This window comes from Lynx rufus, unplaced genomic scaffold, assembly GCF_022079265.1.
Source record: "Lynx rufus isolate CCGP_SWC_20201006 ecotype Redwood Valley unplaced genomic scaffold, mLynRuf1.p SCAF_9, whole genome shotgun sequence".
In the NCBI taxonomy this organism is placed as follows: domain Eukaryota; kingdom Metazoa; phylum Chordata; class Mammalia; order Carnivora; family Felidae; genus Lynx; species Lynx rufus.
The window spans coordinates 16610262-16629362 of record NW_025814897.1 but is presented as its reverse complement, the minus strand read 5'-3'; the positions used below and the strand labels follow the sequence as shown (position 1 = coordinate 16629362).

General features: G+C 50.9%; 1 protein-coding gene across 7 annotated transcripts; it reads left to right on the top strand.

The window, feature by feature from the left end:
* The first annotated feature begins 203 nt into the window (after positions 1-203).
* On the top strand, positions 204-12139 carry HYOU1 (hypoxia up-regulated 1). 7 transcript variants are annotated; one of them, XM_047071344.1, is made up of 26 exons: positions 204-298; positions 1160-1257; positions 1468-1561; positions 1739-1817; positions 1970-2124; positions 2218-2294; positions 2591-2772; positions 3007-3122; positions 4445-4637; positions 4828-4962; positions 5117-5199; positions 5298-5430; positions 5585-5772; positions 5975-6113; positions 6965-7025; positions 7210-7289; positions 7695-7880; positions 7972-8144; positions 8307-8394; positions 8509-8631; positions 8816-8949; positions 9082-9166; positions 9811-10051; positions 10146-10193; positions 10447-10524; positions 10648-12139. In XM_047071344.1, exons 2-26 carry the CDS (start codon positions 1167-1169, stop codon positions 10710-10712), a joined length of 3027 nt encoding a protein of 1008 aa, XP_046927300.1. In that variant the 5' UTR covers positions 204-298; positions 1160-1166; the 3' UTR covers positions 10713-12139. The 7 variants fall into 7 exon arrangements, with proteins under 7 accessions (XP_046927300.1, XP_046927302.1, XP_046927299.1 ...); XM_047071346.1 differs by having other exon boundaries at positions 218-347; positions 10471-10524; XM_047071343.1 differs by having other exon boundaries at positions 218-347.
* Positions 12140-19101: the final 6962 nt, after the last annotated feature.

Here is a 19101-nt window from a genome sequence, read left to right as displayed (position 1 = left end):
CCGTTTCCCACCCCCAACTGGCGGACTGGCCCCTCGGCAGCCTGCGGCCTGAAGCCGGCGACGGAGGAGGGGGGCGGGCCTAGGACGTGGCCCAATGGGAGCGCGCGCCGCGGCGATGGGGGCGGGGCCCGGCGCGCGGCGCAGGGCCGGGCGGCCGAGGCTCCAATGAGCGCGCGCCGCGTCCGGGGCCGGCTGGTGCGCGAGACGCCGCGGAGAGATTGGTGGCTAATGTAACAGTTTGCAAACCGAGGGGAGTTGTGAAGGGCGCGGGCTTGGGGGCGCCCTGCCGGCCTCGTGGGTACGTCCGCCGCCGCGTTTGTCCCAGAGCTGGGGCCGCACGAGCGCAGGCAAGCGGTAACGGGGTTGGGGATGGCGATGGGAGCTGGCCACCCCTCCTAGGAGAGGCAACGTGCTAGCTCCGGGGGCGGGTCGGTAGCGGGAGCAAGGGCCGCACGGACGCCGGTGCGCTTGACCCCGCAGCTCGGTCCCGAGGCGCCCCCACGCTTTAGGGGAGGGCCGGGCCGCGTTTCCGGGGGTGGGAGCCGCCGCCTTCGCCAGGTGACGCTTAGGTGAACTCGGGGGACTCGGTACCTGCCCGGCGAGGAATCTTACCGTTGCAGGCACGGCGTCTGTGTAGGCAGCGGGGCGGGGGGTTGGGATGGAGAACGGGCGGCGGGCGGGACAACCCGAAAGGATACCGAGGAGGAGACAGGCCCTTCTAACATCCCAGCCTCCAACGTCACCACTTCTCAGTTCCCGTCCAGGCCCGGCCTGGCTTTCCCCGCCAGCGGGGGAGCTCCAGGTGTAGGGAGGCAGTTGAGCCCTGGGCGGGGATCCCTGGCCGCACCCCAGGTGTCTAACAGCAGGGGCAGTGCTAGGGTGAGCCAGTTACAGCCTATGCCGTGGACGGAAAGCTCTGGTCTCCTTTCTCCTGTCCCGGTACCTTCCCTGTTTAGGGATGTGGTGGATGGAGCCCAGGACCCTTTGTGTGATTAGAGTGCTGGGTCCTTATCAGGAGGGCGGGGAGGGGGATGTAGGCCCCTTTGCCCTACCTAGTGACGGTGGAGTATGAATCTTAAAGCTTCTCTGTTCTGGGATGAGTTTCTGTCTTCTTCACTCAGGGCATCCGGTTACAAGTGTTGTTTTTCTCCTCCCTCAGAAGCACAATGGCAGCCACCGTCAGGAGGCAGAGGCCGAGGACGCTAGCCTGTTGGGCCTTGATGGCTGTGCTCTTGGCAGATCTGTTGGCACTGAGTGGTATGTACCCCAGTAGTGGGCTCAAAAGAAGAATTGATGAATGAACTATGGTGGGAGAGGAGGCTTTTTAGTTGGAAGTTGGACTCTTGAGTTGCTGAACCTAGGGTTTTATCTTTGCTATCTGTCCTTCTCTTTGGAGGGTGAAGTGCTTTGGTTAGAGGGGACTCAGGAGTGTTGGGGAACAGGGGGTAATCAACAAATCTCTTTCAGACACGCTGGCAGTGATGTCTGTGGACCTGGGCAGCGAGTCCATGAAGGTGGCCATCGTCAAACCCGGAGTGCCCATGGAAATTGTCTTGAACAAGTGAGGGCGGCCCCAGTGTCAGGGGTGGGGGAAGAGGGAAGTCTGTGCTTCAAGCCCGTGTGTGTTCTTGCGAGGGCCCACAACAGGCTGGTGTCTAAGTGATTGTATTTGGGGTGTTGAGGCTCCTGAATCCACATCCTGCTGTAGGCACCTGGGCCCTGTGTCTCTTTTTTTCAGGGAATCCCGGAGGAAAACCCCAGTGACTGTGACCCTGAAAGAAAATGAAAGATTCTTTGGAGACAGTGCAGCAAGCATGGTGAGCTAACAGCCCACCCCCTTCCCATAAGCGATGGGCAGAAAAGAGATGTCAGACCCCAGAGCCTGTTCTCTTACCAGCCTCTGATGTGAGAGGTAGGTGATGGGGGACTTGGGAACCTCACGCCATATTCCTTATTTATCTGTTCTCAGGCCATCAAGAATCCAAAGGCGACACTGCGTTACTTCCAGCACCTCTTGGGGAAGCAGGAGGGAAACCCCCATGTGGCCCTTTACAGAGCCCGTTTTCCAGAGCATGAGCTAGGCTTCGACCCACAGAGGCAGACTGTGCACTTCCAGATCAGTCCGTGAGTGTGGTGCTGGGGACAGTGGGCTCAGTGGGCCTGATGGGCTCCCCTGCTCATGGTTGTCCTTGCCTTTAACTCATCCCCTCCCCACAGGCAGCTACAGTTCTCACCTGAGGAGGTACTCGGCATGGTTCTCAATTACTCACGTTCCCTGGCTGAAGATTTTGCAGGTGAGTGGCTAAGGTGGGGCCGGCGGTGGCCAGGTTCCCTAGGGTCTCAGTGGGACAGTTTTGCCTCCCAGGGAACAGCCAGCCGTATTTGAAGACATCTTTGGTTGTCACAACTGGGGAGCTGCTACTGGCATCTAATGAGCAGAAGCCAGGGATGCTGCCCGAGATCCTACAATGCACAGAATAGCCCCACACAGCAAAGAGTTACTTGGCCCAGAAGGTCACTAGTAGCAAGACTCGGAAAGGGTCGTCTGAGTATGGAGCTGGTGGGAACCCTGGTCTGTTGCCCTCTGTAGAGCAGCCCATCAAGGATGCAGTGATCACCGTGCCAGCCTTCTTCAATCAGGCCGAGCGCCGAGCTGTGCTGCAGGCGGCTCGCATGGCTGGACTCAAAGTGCTACAGCTCATCAATGACAACACCGCCACCGCCCTCAGCTACGGCGTCTTCCGCCGGAAAGATATCAACACCACTGCCCAGGTGAGCTGGGGAGGAACTTCTCACCGGACTTGGAGGCTGGCTGGCTGGCTGGCTGTGACGACGGAGACCACTTGACTCTGTTTTGCATCTCGTTTGCACGACTAGCCCTTGACAAAATGCAACACCAGGCCCCTCTCGGCCAGCGTTGGGGCTTTTCGGCTTTCAGTGGAGAGTCGATACAGCACCTTGGAGTTAGAGAAGGTTTCCGTGACACTTGTCTCGGTGTCTCCACAGAACGTCATGTTCTATGACATGGGCTCTGGCAGCACCGTGTGCACCATTGTCACCTACCAGACGGTGAAGACTAAGGAGGCGGGGATGCAGCCACAGCTGCAGATCCGGGGAGTGGGGTAAGTGGGTACTTGCTGAGACACCCTTGGGTCGGGGGTTTCTTCTTGGAGGGGCAGCTGCCTCCTTTTCCTGCTCCCTGCATGAATGTTCTCCTGAAGCATCGGTCACTGTAGGGTACCTCTTGGAAGAACCGGGGGAAGATGGAGAGAGAAGGGGACAGTTTGGGAAGACAGCCTGTGGGTCGAAGCCTAGCTCATGCTCTGGAAAACGGGCTCTGTAAAGGGCCACATGGGGGTTTCCCTCCTGCTTCCCCAAACTGGGAAGGCAGGGAACTTACCGAGAGCTATTACTTAGGAAATCCGTGGGGCTACCGACCGTGCGCAGTCTCAGATGCGGTCATTTGCTTGTTCTTGTCACTTTCAGCGTACTTACTGGTGACGTGGTCTGGTTTTCTGAGCCGTTCTTTTCTGTGCGGCTCTTCCTCCACCGCTCTAGTCCCAGCTTCCATCATCTCTGACCTGCAGGGTTACGATAGAAGGTCTCCCTGTCTTCACTGTGGCCCCCCTTCAGTTCTTTCTCCACGTTGTAGCCAGAAGGTTGTTTTCAAAATGCCAACCTGATTATAGTCTATTTCTTTAAAAGCCTTCAGTGGCAGGGTGCCTGGATGGCTTAGTCGGTTGAACGTCGGACTCTTGATTTTGGCTCTGGAGCCTGCTTAAGATTCTCTCTCTGCCCCTCTCCCCTGCTCTCGCACGTGCCCGCATTCTCGCTTGCTTTCTCTTTCAAAGGAAAAAAAAAAAAAACCTTAGTGGTCCCAGACCTTTATTGTGGCCTGTGAGAGCTCTGACTCCTCCCTTTTGTCTCTACCCAGAGCCTTTGCTTTTGGAGGTCTACCATGCCTGTCCTTTGGAACTTATTCATGGGGCTGTTTCTCACCTCAGGGTCTTTATGCACACTGTTCCCTTCGTCTAGGGTTGTTTTCTCTTCAACCCATTAACTCCACTCAATCCTGCAGGTTTCAGCTCAGGCATCGCATCTCCACAGAACTTTCTATGGCGTCTGTAAACAGGGGGTATTTCCCTTCTACGTCTTCTAACGCTGTTGTCTGTCTCCCTTATAACTCGGGGTGGTTGGCATTTTTTTTCGTGTAATCGTTCGATGCTAGACTGTAAGCTCCTTGACAGCAGGTTCCCTGTCTGTTTGCTGTTAATTGCATCTCCAGAGACAAACAGATAGTCAATGCCCAGTAAATACGGTGGATTGGATACACACGTGAACTGCCACTGAGGTGTCAGCCACGTGGGAGGAAGGTGAGGTTCCTAGGTCGATGAAGGGACACTGTGTGTTCCTCACGCTTTTTCTGTCTCTTTTCCCTGGATAGATTTGACCGCACCCTGGGGGGCTTGGAGATGGAACTCCGGCTGCGTGAGCACCTGGCAAGGCTTTTCAACAAGCAGCGGAAGGGCCAGGGAGCTAAGGATGTGCGGGAGAACCCCCGTGCCATGGCCAAGCTGCTACGGGAGGCGAATCGACTCAAAACCGTCCTGAGTGCCAACGCTGATCACATGGCACAGGTGCCCGCTCATGGCTGGTCGAGGGCAAATATTCTCCATCCTGAGCTAGGCCCCTGGTGTGCGGTGTGGCCCATCCCTCTTCCCAGGCCTCCTACCATTCTCCCAAAGTCCAATTCCCTCGATTTCTGACCTGCCCCCCCAAAGAGGAGGACCTGGGTGGGTGCTCTGACTTGCCCCATCCTCCTCCTAGATCGAGGGCCTGATGGATGATGTGGACTTCAAGGCGAAAGTGACCCGTGCGGAGTTTGAAGAGTTGTGTGCAGATTTATTTGAGCGGGTGCCTGGGCCTGTGCAGCAGGCCCTCCAGAGTGCCGAAATGAATTTGGTGAGGGGGTAGTGAGATGTGGGCGTGGGGTGGGGGGCATGTGGGATAGAAAGTGGTTAGGTGGCAGGGGGGAGGGGGCGGGAATGTCACCAGATGTGTCGGTGCCGAGGAGGGCTGATGATGTGCCGTTCCATTTCCCATTCTCTGTCTGTAGGATGAGGTTGAGCAGGTGATCCTGGTTGGTGGGGCCACTCGGGTCCCCAAAGTTCAGGAGGTGCTGTTGAAGGCTGTGGGCAAGTGAGTGTGGGTGCTGAGGCATTGGGGCCAGGGCTGCGGAGAGGGCGACCAGGCTGGGTGCTCCAGAGTAGACGTGCTGAAGCGCAGGACTTTTGCAGGGAGGAACTGGGGAAGAACATCAACGCAGACGAAGCAGCTGCTATGGGGGCTGTGTACCAGGCAGCCGCGCTCAGTAAAGCCTTCAAGGTGAAGCCGTTTGTAGTGCGAGATGCGGTGATCTACCCCATCCTGGTGAGTAGGCCTGTCTGATCACCTCACCGAGGGTGGTTTCTCTCGTCTGCCGTAGCCTGTACCCTTGTTTTCTGCCAGTTGACGGTCTCCACGTACCCTTACCCCAGAATCTGCTCTGGCTCTCCAGTGTGCTTCCTCTCTGCCTGCCGTGTAGGTGGAGTTCACAAGGGAGGTGGAGGAGGAGCCTGGAGTTCGCAGCCTGAAGCATAATAAGCGTGTTCTCTTCTCCCGAATGGGGCCCTACCCTCAACGCAAAGTCATCACCTTTAACCGCTACAACCATGACTTTAACTTCCACATCAACTATGGTGACCTGGGCTTCCTGGGGCCCGAGGATCTTCGGTGAGAGTGTGGGGCAAGGTGGGGGCTCCAGAAGGGAGGATCTGGGGCCACGGGGCTGACAGGGGGAAGCGGGCTGTGCGGTCAGGATTGGGGTGAGCATTTTCTCTGGAGGGCCCAACATTTCGTGCTGGGAGGCCTTGTAGTCAAAGGCTGGAGGCTGGCTGGCTGAGTTCCCTGGACTTGCTCTCTCCTCCCCAACCAGGGTATTTGGCTCCCAGAATTTGACCACAGTGAAGCTGAAAGGTGTGGGTGAGAGCTTCAAGAAGTATCCCGACTACGAGTCTAAGGGCATCAAGGCTCACTTCAACCTGGATGAGAGTGGCGTGCTCAGCCTCATCAGGGTGAGAGCAGAATGAGACCGTGGGTACGGGGCAAGGGTCCAGGCCCCACCAGCCTTTGCAGAGCGGTTCCATCTGGTATTAGAACATGATAAGCGAGAAAGGTTTATGGAGGTGGATAAGTCCTGGCTCTAAACACAGCTAACCAGGGACCTGGTGGGTCAGGGCCTATAAAAAGTTACAGATGTTGTAAATTTCAGGATCTGTAGAATGGCCAAGTAATCTGTTCTCAAAGAATGGTTCGGGGCTGGGTGGTTGGGGGGGGGGGGGCAGGGTTGCTCAGTCAGTTAAGAGTCCAACTCTTGGTTTCAACTCATGTCTTGATCTCGCGGTTGTGGGTTCAGGCCCTGTGCTGGGCTCCACGCTGGACATGAAGCCTACTTAAAAAAAAAACGTCAGGCTCTGGGCTGATGGCTCGGAGCCTGAAGTCTGTTTCCGATTCTGTGTCTCCCTCTCTCTCTGCCTCTCCCCTGTTCATGCTCTGTCTCTCTCTGTCCCAAAAATAAATAAACGTTGAAAAAAAATTAAAAAAAAAAAAAAAAAAAGTAGTTCTGGGGGTTAACATCTTTTAGAAGGTACTGTGGGAAATCACGGCCCATTCTGTTGTCAAGTGGAGAAGTGCAAGGCCGTGAGGGAAAGAAGGAGCTATGACCCAGTCCTCAGGAGGGCTCATAATCCAGGAGGGTAGTGATGACTTGATTCAAGATCCCTTAGAAGAAGGCGGGTGAGGGAATAGGCCAGCACCGCCACGGGTCACGTGGATGTGTGTGAGTAGACACCCACCGTGGCAGGACGTTTGTGGGGACGAGGTGGGTTAGCGTGTGCATCTCGTCACCTCGAATCCCTGTTTCTAGGTGGAGTCTGTGTTTGAGACATTGGTGGAGGACAGCCCAGAGGAGGAATCTACCTTGACCAGTAAGATGAGTGTGTGTGTGTGTGTGTGTGTGTGTGTATATGTGTGTGCGCGCGCGCGCGTGTGTATATGTGAGAGAGGATGTACTTGTGTGCCTTTGGGGGAGGTGGGCAGGCCTTGTCCTTGGGCAAGGAGGTGGTGTCACTGCTGTGGCCCCTTTGAGTCTTTGGGTTTTCTTCCTCCTAGAACTTGGCAACACCATCTCCAGCCTGTTTGGAGGTGGTACCACACCAGACACTAAAGAGAATGGTACAGACACTGTCCAGGTAAGGCCAGCACGGAGCCAGGGGAGCTTGGAGGATGGTGAATGGGGCCAGGTAGTAGCAACAGAGGCAGGGAGGGATTGGGGCAGGCATTCCAGCTGCCTAGGACTGACTAGACCCCCGCCCTCCCCGCTTTCCCCGGGCCCTTGCCGAGTGAACCATACCCTCCTCTGGGCCCTGAGCTGTCCCTATGCTCGGGCTCCAGGGCACATTCCCTTCATCTCGAAGCACTGCTCCTCCGACCAGACTGCCTGCCGTAGTCTGGACAGCCTGTTACCGTATGGTCATCTGCCTGTCCCCAGGCTGTGCTGGGAGCAGCAGGCCCCTTTGCAGCAGAACCTGGGGGATTTGGCGTTGCCGGCTGAGCGATTCATCCATAGGCTCTGCTGGGGACCTCGTGTTTCCCAGGAGGAAGAGGAGAGCCCTGCTGAGGGGAGCAAGGATGAGCCTGGAGAGCAAGCGGAGCTCAAGGAGGAGGCGGAGGCCCCAGTGGAGGACACCTCGCCGCCCCCACCCACTGAGCCGAAGGAGGCTGCAGTTCCTGAGGAAGAAAAGGCCACAGAAAAAGAAAACGAGGAAAAGCCTGAGGCCCAGGTGAGCCGGAGGCGAAGGGAATAGATGCCTGCCTGTGGGGAATAGAAGGACCTGAGCTTCCCCTGACCTCCTCGTTTCTTTCCCCCACCAGAAGCCAAGTGAGAAAAAGGAGGCAGGGTCTGAGGCTGCCCCTCCAGCCCCAGAGGAAGAAAAGAAGCAGAAGCCTGCCCGGAAGCAAAGAATGGTAGAGGAGATTGGGGTGGAGCTGGTGGTTCTGGACCTGCCTGACTTGCCCGAGGATGAGCTGGCCCACTCAGTGCAAAAGTGAGTAGAAACGCGCGTGCGCGTGTGTGTGTGTGTGTGTGTGTGTGAGCATGCACGCACAGGGTGGTAAGGGCAGTGGCACCCATGGGAGGGAGAGCCGTCTGCCCCAGGGTCTGAGGTCAACATGCTCTCTCCCTCATGCTTGCTTCTGTCATCCCACAGACTTCAAGACTTGACGTCCCGAGACTTAGAGAAGCAGGAACGGGAAAAGGCTGCCAACAGCTTGGAAGCTTTTATCTTTGAGACCCAGGTTGGTGGGCTGGGAGACACAGCTGCCCCGGGACCTGTGTCTGAGGAGGGTCTGCCTCTGTGAGCCCTGCTCTTGGGGTTCGGTGCATGCTTGGGCCCGTGTGCACCTCTCTAGGACAAACTGTACCAACCCGAGTACCAGGAAGTGTCCACAGAGGAGCAGCGTGAGGAGATCTCTGGGAAACTCGGCGCTGCCTCCGCCTGGCTGGAGGACGAGGGCTTTGGGGCCACCACAGTGGTAAGTGGCTTCCCAGGACGTGGTGGGTGGGATGGGAGCCCTCGCTTTGCTCTTTACGGGCAGAAGGTCAGAGAAGGTGAGGAGAGCTGGGGTGTGAGGCCAGGAGAAGGACGCGGGGTCGGCTCCAGGGCCAGGCTCTCATCCCTTCAACCCCCTCTGCCCACTCCCACCCTGCATCCGTCAGATGCTGAAGGAGAAGCTGACTGAGCTGAGGAAGCTATGCCACGGGTTGTTTTTTCGGGTAGAAGAGCGCAAGAAGTGGCCCGAACGGCTGGCTGCCCTTGATAATCTCCTCAACCATTCCAGCATGTTCCTCAAGTGAGCAGCCCCTTCGATTTTCTTCCTTATTCGGTCCTGCCAAGCCTGGAGGTCCATCAGCTTCCCATGCCCCATGCCCACACCCCAGATCCCTCTCTCCCCTGGGCTCACCGTCTCCTTCCTGGCTTACAGGGGCGCCCGGCTCATCCCAGAGATGGAGCAGATCTTCACTGAGGTGGAGATGACAACGCTGGAGAAAGTCATCAACGAGACCTGGGTAATCCCTGCATGAACACTTACTGGGATGCTCACCTGGCAAGGTGTGCTATGCTGGGCAGAGAGGAGATGCCGAGAAACCGGGGTTCAGCAGCTGCTGCCTCCTGGCCCGGCAGCTAATCGGGAAGGCGGAAGGCATTTACATTTGAGACCACGTCTGATTAGCCCCAAGCAAGGGTCACGGCCATGAGTTTTGTCAGACTGCAGGAGCAGCAGAGCCCATCCCTATGAGGTGAGAGCAGCTGCTCCAAGCAGCTGGGGCTTGAGCTGCGCTCAGAAGGTGAGCCAGGGAAGACTTGTCACAGGAGGCCGAAACTCTTCCTTTTGAGTGTGTGGAGAGTGATATTGAGCCAGAGCTCAGAAGTGGAGAGACCAGGGAATAATTAATCAAGAGCTTCAGCTGTAGTTGGTCCCTAGTATTGTAAGCCACAGACATGGCTATGAGTTTGGGACTCCTTTGTGGGGAACCTCAGATGCCATTCTGAAGAGTCTGCTTACCATCGTGGGGCTGACAGCCAGGAGTAGTGGAGTGGTTTGCCATCTGAGGGAAGAGCCTGGGGCCGGTCTGGGGTGTATTTCATCCGGGCCAGAGATAACCTACCCTCTCCAGGGCTAGCTCTGAGCCTGTCCTGGGCTCACCCACAGGCCTGGAAGAATGCGACCATGGCCGAGCAGGCCAAGCTTCCCGCCACAGAGAAACCCGTGTTGCTCTCAAAAGACATCGAGGCCAAGATGATGGCCCTGGACCGTGAGGTGCAGTATCTGCTCAACAAGGCCAAGTTTACCAAGCCCCGGCCCCGACCCAAGGACAAGAATGCAACCCGGGCAGAGCCTCCCCTCAATGCCAGTGCCAGTGACCAAGCAGAGAAGGTCATCCCTCCACCAGGTGAGGGCAGGGTGCCTGGCTCCAGGTGCCACTGGGCAGGAAGAAGGCCTCCTTTCCCTCCTGGGACTACATTTTACCCCTGGTTTTCCTCCAGGCCAGACTGAAGATGCAAAGCCCATTTCAGAACCTGAGAAAGAGACTGGTGAGTTGAAGAAAGTGATTGGGAATATGGATATTGCTAAGCCTAGGGGTCGGCAGACTTGCAGGCACAGCCTGTTTCTAGAAGGTCCACAAGCTGTGAACAGCCCTTACGTTTTTAGGTTCTTACATATCCACACAAGCATGTTTGTGCAAAGAAGCCGGGTGTAGCCCACAACCCCCAAAACATTCACCATCTGTCTTTTTATAGAAAAAGTTTGCCAACCCTTTCATTAGTCCCTTCCTCCCTTCTGCAGAGGCTAACCTCTTCCTCCCAAAAGCAGGATCTGAACAGGCAGACACCGAACCTCTGGAGTTAGAAGGTCCTGGAGCAGGTGAGCATGGGGCTGGGGGCACCCGGGAAGCCTAGTAGGGCCCAGCGGGGAGGATCTGCCCAGAACGGGGCCAGTTACCTTCGTCTCACCTGCTGGCATTCCTTCGCTCTTCCCCACTCCCAGCAGAACCGGAACAGAAGGAGCAGCCGACAGGACAGAAGCGGACTTTGAAGAATGATGAATTATAACCAACCCCCCAGCTCCCCCTTTCACCCCTCCCCCTTCTCCTACCTCCTCTATTTATTAAACATCGAGGGTCGGGGGAGGGGTTGCTCCTGCCTTCAGAGGCTTCGGTTCCTTTTCTCTCACCTTGATTGGAGGTGTGGAGAAGGGGGAAGAAGGGACAGCTCACCAGTTCCTTCGGCAGTGGTTCTGTGGTAAAAACTGAAATTGTTCTATTTCCCAGTCCCACCCCTGGTTCCTTACCCATCCAGGCCCTCATTTGGGGAAAATCACTATTATGTCTTAATTCTTTGCCTGTGGGTAGGTGAGAGATTGGCTGTTGATGGGGTCGATGGACCTGGCAGGTGGGAGAGGGATGCCCTGGGCTATTAGAGAGTCTCCAGTCTTCTCTGTCCTCCTCCCTGCTTCCCTCTTCCACTACCAAGTCCGCCCCTACAGGGGCCAGTGTCTACAGAGCCTTGGTTACCAGGTCTGGTTTCTGAGTGCCTATCTATGCTCTTTCCTCCTCCAAGGTCTTGTCTTTCCCTAAAAGGCCCCATCCCCGGTGACAACTCTTCCCCTGGTTTCCTTGGCTTCCGGTTGTGAGTAAGGCAGCTGTCTGCCTCTTGCCCCAGCCTTTCCATCTGGACTGGCTGCAGTAAAGCTAGATCCATCCCCACCCGCGGTGGCCAGAGTAGGCAGCAAGAACGTGAAGAAGGGAAGCCAGCCGCCTCTGTGGGAGAGACGTCTGAAAACCCGGGAGCTCCCACTTACGGCCTCTCAGACACAGAAAAGCGTGTGGAGTGGCCAGCGTGGGATGCCAGCATCCTGCGAGCACTGTCAGAGTCTGCATCTTCCCTGTTCCTGTCCCTCCGTGTCCCTGTGACTCCTGGCCCTCTCTGCTCTCCTGTCTTCTGCCCTCCTAGATATGGCCTTTCCCTGGTCCCTTGGCCCCCTGGGCTGACCAAAATGTGCTTTCTACTGTGAGCCCCTATCCCAAGACCCTGGGAGAAGGAGAGACCATGGCGTGAATGTAAAAATGCCACCTCGCCCTCTTTGAGGCAGGCCGTGTGGGTGAAGGAAGAGGGTGTGGGCTGGCCTGCCTTTCTTGCATTGCTCTGCCAAGATGGAGGCTCTTTACCCATCAAGCCGATGTTGGGGAGCCTGTCCTCCAGTATTCGTCTGGAGCAGGAGCCACAGCGCCACCCAGCTCCCAGGGCAAGGGGGAACCTGGTTGTGTCTGTCCTTTGTCTTTTTTCCTTTTTTTTTTTTTTTTTTTTTTTTTTTTTTTTTTTTGCCACATTGGCAGATATGAGACTTAAGGGTCCCACCCCATACTGTATGTTTGAGTTCTTTCACTAGCGGTTGAGGCTGGTTGGACAGGTTTGAGTCAAATTGTACTTTGGTCCATTGTTAATTGAGAAACTGTTTCAATAAAATATTCTTTTCTACAGTTTTTGTGCTATGGTTTTTAAAATGTTTGTTCCCTGGGGCAGCGTGGTGGCTCAGTTGGTTAAGCATCCGACTCGATTTTGGCTCAAGTCATGATCCCAGGGTCAGGAGTTCGAGCCCCAGGTCGGGCTCCTTGCTGAGCATGGAGCCTGGTGCACTTGCTTGCTCTCTCTAAAAACAAACGTCTCCTGTGTATGAACAATACATGTTTATTATAGAAAACTTGGACGCTAGAAGTTTGAATCTTAAAATTACGTATCCTACTACCGCCAAAATACATTTTGGACTTAGTTGAGATTCGTGTATGTAAGTTGTTTTATCATGAGAACACAATTGTGGTTTTATTTTTCCCTTGACATTTGGACCCCTATGTCCCAGGCATTTTTAGGTGACTACCATTTTTTAAGATAACAACCCCATTTTGCAAGTAAGAAATTGACAGTTCACGGGAGACGCCCCAGCTGGCTCAGTCAGTGGAGCATGCGACTCTTAATCTCAGGGTTGTGAGTTCAAGCCCCACATTGGGTGTGGAGCCTACTTAGAAAATGAAATTGAGGGGCGCCTGGGTGGCGCAGTCGGTTAAGCGTCCGACTTCAGCCAGGTCACGATCTCGCGGTCCGTGAGTTCGAACCCCGCGTCGGGCTCTGGGCTGATGGCTCAGAGCCTGGAGCCTGTTTCCGATTCTGTGTCTCCCTCTCTCTCTGCCCCTCGCCCGTTCATGCTCTGTCTCTGTCCCAAAAATAAATAAAAACGTTGAAAAAAAAATTAAAAAAAAGAAAATGAAATTGACAGTTCAGAGGTCTCAGTAATGCATCCAGGGAATCAGAGGTGTTAAGTGCCTCGGCTAGGTTTGAATTTAAGGCTGACCCATTAGCACTCGCTGTTAACCGCTCTGATACGAGAATGTGTTACTAAAGTCACCACTCAGCACCGTTAATTTGGGTTATCAGTGGTGATGGAACCATATTTTGCCAAAGGAAGATCATTCTAGTCCTTAATCGCATGTCTAAGAAGCTGAATAAATAATGGGAAGATTCTGTTTTTCTCTAAAGTTTGAACAGGTCAGACATGTTTTAAAGCCTGAAGGTTTTTATTTTTTAAAATAGACTTTCTTAGAGCAGTTGTGGGTTCACAGCAAAAGTGAGCAAGAAGTACAGAGACTTCCCATATACTCTGGCTCCACGCATGCACAGCCTCCCCCACTATCAACAACCCCCCGCCAAAGTAATATAGTCACACTAACGTATGACCCGATGTTGATTATTGTCATCACCCGAAGTATAGTTTACATTAGGGTTCACTAATGTACTAATGTTGACATTGTACATTCTTTGTAATTTGGACAAATCTATAATGACATGTGCCCACCACTACATGTCATACAGAGTAGATTCACTGTCCAAAAAAATCTATGCTCTATTGGTCCATCCCTCCTGCCACTTGTAACTCCTGGCAACCACAGATCTTTTTGCTGTCTCCCTAGTTTTGCCTTTCCCAGAATGTCGTGTAGTTGGAGTCCTACAGTATGTAGCCTTTCAGCCTGGCCACTTTTGCTTAGCAACATGCGTTAACATTTCCTCCATGTCTAAGTTTATTTATTTATTTAGAGAGAGAGAGAGCAAGAGTGTGTGCAGGAGGGTCACAGAGAGAGAGGGAGAGAGAGAATCCCAAGCAGGTTCCACACTGTCAGTGCGTGGAGCCTGATGTGGGGCTCAAACTCACAAACCCCTGAGATCACGACCTGAGCTGAAATCAAGAGTCGGACGCTTAACAGACGGAGCCACCCAGGCGCCCCTGTAGCCATTATTTTTAAAGGATCAATTTTTGATTCTCTAGTTTCCATCATCATACGGGCATTGTGAACAACTCTGTAATACACTGGCTAGATATGCCATAGTTTTTTTAAATCTTTCATCCATATTGCACCCCTGGATGTTTCTGCTTCTCAGTATTACAACAGTGACTGCCTTTGGGCATAATATTGTTTTCTTGATCTCTTAGGTTACATTAGAAGGTAGGAATATTTAAGGCAGCGGTTCTCAACCGGGGAAATTTTACCAGGGGTCATTTGGCAATGTGTGGAGACATTTGGGGCTGTCAAAATTGGCAGGTAAGGGGCTGTGGAGGATAGGTGTTATTGGTATTTAGTGGATAGATGTCAAGGATGCCACTGAACATTCTCCCATGCACAGGACAGCCCTCCCCACTGCAACAAATTACCTTGCCCAAAACGTCCATGGCAGTGATACTGAGAAACCCTAATCTAAATTCTCAAGTGTTACCTTCTTTTAATTCTATTTAATTCTTAATGTGTATGGGAAGCAGCGCTGTTCATTGATTAAGGACATGAGTTTTGGAGTCCAACAAATTAGGAACTAGTCAGTAACCTACACCTGAGACAAATCATTTGGCTTTGATTTTTCTTATCTTTTTAAAGCAAGACGAGACCCAACCCTACATAGTTGCTGAAGCCAACACAGTATTTTTTTAACCAATACAGTATTAATACTGTAATTTTGCCAGACTGATAAATTAAAAAGTGGCTTCGATTTTATTTTATGATTGAGGTTGAACATCTTATTTAAGAGCCGCTTGTATTTTCTTTTGCCGTAAGCTATTGTTCCCTATCCGTTGCCCCTTTTCCTTATTAGGTGGTTGGTCTTAATGATCTTTAAGAATTCTCTCTTGGGGCGCCTGGGTGGCGCAGTCGGTTAAGCGTCCGACTTCAGCCAGGTCACGATCTCGCGGTCCGTGAGTTCGAGCCCCGCGTCGGGCTCTGGGCTGATGGCTCAGAGCCTGGAGCCTGTTTCCGATTCTGTGTCTCCCTCTCTCTCTGCCCCTCCCCCGTTCATGCTCTGTCTCTCTCTGTCCCAAAAATAAATAAACGTTGAAAAAAAAAATTAAAAAAAAAAAAAAAAAGAATTCTCTCTGCATTGGGGCGCCTGGGTGGTGCAGTCGGTTAAGCGTCCGACTTCAGCCGGGTCACGATCTCGCGGTCCGTGAGTTTGAGCCCCACGTCAGGCTCTGAGCTGATGGCTCGGAGCCTGGAGCCTGTTTCTGATTTTGTGTCTCCCTCTCTCTGCTCCTCCCCCGTTCATGCTCTGTCTCTCTCTGTCCCAAAAAAAACAAAAAACAAAAAAAAAAAACGTTGAAGAATTCTCTCTGCATTAAGGAAATCAGTCCTTAGTCCGTGACTTAAATCTGTCTTATCCAGTTTAGGCTTTGACTGAGTATGTGGTCTTCAGCATGAATTTATTTTAGGTAGAATTTATTATTTTGTATTATTTTGTATGGCATAAGTTTATTTTAGGTAGAACTTACTATTTTTGTACGGCTTTTAGGGATTTGTTGTACTGAGGCCTTCCCCAATCCAAGATTACGTTGCCATGCTTTTGTCTGGTATTTTTGGTTCTGCTTTTTTGTGTTTAGATCTTTTGATCCACCTACAGTTTATTTTATGGTAAGGTATGAAGCAGGATCCAATTAGCCAGTATTCCAATACCATTTATTGAAATCTGCTTTTTCTAGGCTGTTACAGAAAGCCACCTTTATTATATAACAAGTTTTCAGGTGGGTTTGAGCTTCTACTGGGATTTTTAATCCTGTCTCAATGATAGTTTATTTTATTTTAATTTTTTAAAGCTTTTCCCTTCTTGTTTACACGTTTTTTAATGTTTATGTTTGAGAGAGAGAGAGACAGAGCGTGAGTGGGGGAGGGGCAGAGAGACAGGGAGACACAGAATCTGAAACAGGCTGTCAGCACAGAGCCCTATGCGGGGCTCAAACTCAGGAACGGCAAGACCACGATCTAGGCTGAAGTTGGACTAAGTGCTTAACCAACTGAGCCACTCAGGAACCCCTCAATGATATATATATATTTTTAATAAGGCAGAGGTTTGGGGCACCTGGCTGGCTCAGTCAATAGAGCATGCAACTTTTGATAAATAAACTTAAAAAAAAAAAAAAAGCACAAGTTTAATTATTGTAGTTTTAAATTTTTTTCTTGGGTAATCTTGCTTATTTTTTTCCTAACAGCTTTAGAATTGGCTTATCTGAGAGGTAGCAGGGATGAGTGGGTTTAAATCCTGACTGCCACTTAATGGCCCTATGATTTGGGCAAATTTCTTAGCCCCTTGCCTCAGTTTTCCCATAAAAATCGTGCCACCCTCATACGGTTGTTGTGAGAATTAATGGAAATAACATAGGAAAGCTCTCAGGGCAGTGCCACGCACATAATGCGTACTGTCTAAATGTTTGCTGTTTTATTAACCAGAATCCTGAAACAGGGCACCTGGGTGGCTCAGTCGGTTAAGTGTTCAACTTTGGCTGAGGTCGTGATCTCACAGTTTGTGAGTTTGAGTCCTGCGTCAGGCTTTGTGCGGACAGCTCAGAGCCTGGAACCTACTTCAGATTCTGTGTCTCCCTCTGTCTCTGGCCCTCCCCAGCTCATGCTCTGTCTCTCTCTCTCTCTCTCTCTCTCTCTCTCAAAAATAAACAAACATTAAAAAATAATTTAAAAAAAAGAATCCTGAAACAAAATGATAAATGATGGCAACTGGAGATGGTAAGTAAAGGAATTTAGACTAAGGAATTTATCTTATTAAGGGGATGATATCAATTTTGGAAAGCTTAAGGAATAGAGAAAAAAATAAAGTCAAGTATGGATCTCAATAATTAAGGATACACTGCCTCCAAAACGCTCACTTTATTTTTTAACATATTTATTTATTTAAGTAATCTCTACACCCAATGTGGGGCTCGAACTCGTGACCCTGAGATCAAGAGTCACGTGCTCCTCCAACGGAGGCAGCCAGGTACCCCCCCCAGAAGACTCACTTTATTTTTTTTATTTCTTTTGCTTTTTATTATTCTTTATTTATTGGTCCTACCACGTGACCCATGTTCCTATGTGCACTGGCTACCAAAAGACTAACTTTAGGTCAAAAACAGTAATATGTTGAAAGTGAAAAAATGGGAAAATTATATTCCATGCAAATAGTAACTAAAAAAGTAGCTGGAGTAGTTCTACTAGTTTCAGACAAAATGGACCAGAAGTCAAAAGAGGCTTAAGAAAGACATTCTAGGGGTGCCTGGATGGCTCAGTCAGTTAAGCCTCTGACTCTTGCTTTCAGCTCAGGTCATAATCTCACACTCTGGTGAGTCTGAGCCCCGCATCGGGCTCCATGCTGAGAGTGCAGAGCCTGCTTGGGATTCTCTGTCTCCCTCTCTCTCTGCCCCTCCTACACTCACACTGTCTCTGTCTCTCTCAGGATAAATATATATATAATATATATATATATATATTATATATATATATAAAGACATTCTCTCTATATTTTTGTTACATACACATTTTTTCTTCATTATAAGAGACAAAGACATGATGTATTAATAAAAGAATCAATTAAGAGGCTATAACAATTATAAACATATGTACCAAACCAAAGAGGCCCCAAATATGTAAAGCATGCAATGACACTCAATGAAAAATTGAAGGAAGAAATAGAACTTCCACAGTAATAGTTGAGATTTCACTACCCTACTTTCAATGATGGATAGATCTTCTGGATGAAAGATCAGTAAGGAAACAGCGGGCTTAAAACTCACTATAAATCAACTAAACCTAACAGACTTCATCCAATAATAGGACACTCTGCTGAGCAACAGCAGAATACTCATTCTTCTCTATTGTACATAGAATATTCTTCAGCATGGACTATATTTTAGGTTCCCAAACAAGTCTCAATAAACTCCATAAGACTGAAATCATACAAAGTATCTTCACTGACACAATGAAATGAAACTAGACATCAGTCACAAAGAGAAAACTGGAAAATTCATAGATATGTGGAAAGTAAGTGATACCATATTTTTTTATTATTATTAAAAAAAATTTTTAACATTTATTTATTATTGAGAGACAGAGACAGACAGAGCATGAGCATGGGAGGGGCAGAGAGAGGGAAAGACACAGAATCTGAAGCAGAATCCAGGCTCCGAGCAATCAGCCCAGGGCCCGACCTGGGGCTCGAACTCACAAACCGTGAAATCATGACCCGAGCGGAAGTCAGACGTTTTACAGACTGAGCCACCCAGGCGCCCCGTGATGCAATCTTAAACAGCCAATGGATTAAAGAAGAAATCATGAGGGAAATCAGATACTACCACAAGATGAATGAAAATAACACTGGAGAAAGTAAAAAAGATAAGTGGTTTCTAGGGGTCAGTGGGAAGGGAGAGAGGAATAGGTGGAGGACAGAGGATTCTCAGGGCAGCGAAATTGTTCTGTACACTTTCATGGTGGCTACATGTCATTCCCAACCCAAAAAATGTACAACACCAAAAGTGAACCCTAATGTAAACTGTAGACTTTGGGTGATAATGATGTGTCAGTGCAGGTTTATGGATTGTACAAACCATACCACCTTGATGTGGGACGTTGATAGGGGAGAAGACTGTGGGGGTGGGGGTGGTGGCAGGGGGTATATGGGGCTTCTCTGTACTTTTCCACTCAATTTTGCTGTGAAGCTAAAAGTGTTGTAACAAATAAAGTCTATTGAAACACACACGCGCTTGTGTGTATACATATATATACACAACATATCAAAACCTGTGGGGATCACTGAAAGCAATGCACAGAGAGAAATTATAGCAGTAAATGCCTACACATAAAAAGAATAAACATCTTTAATGAACAATCTCACTCCACTGCCTAAGGAACTAGAAAAATAAAAGTCAACTAAACTCAGCGTATCTCGGTGGCTCATTCGGTTAAGCGTGGACTCTTGGTTTCAGCTCAGGTCATGGTCTCGCAGTTCATGGGTTTGAGCCCCGCGTCCAGTTCCACGATGATGGTGAGGAGCCGGCTTGGGATTCTTTCTTCTCCCTCTCTCTCTGCCCCTCCCCTCCTCGAAATAAATAAGTAAACTAAAAAAAAAAAAGTAAACTCAAATGTAACAGAAA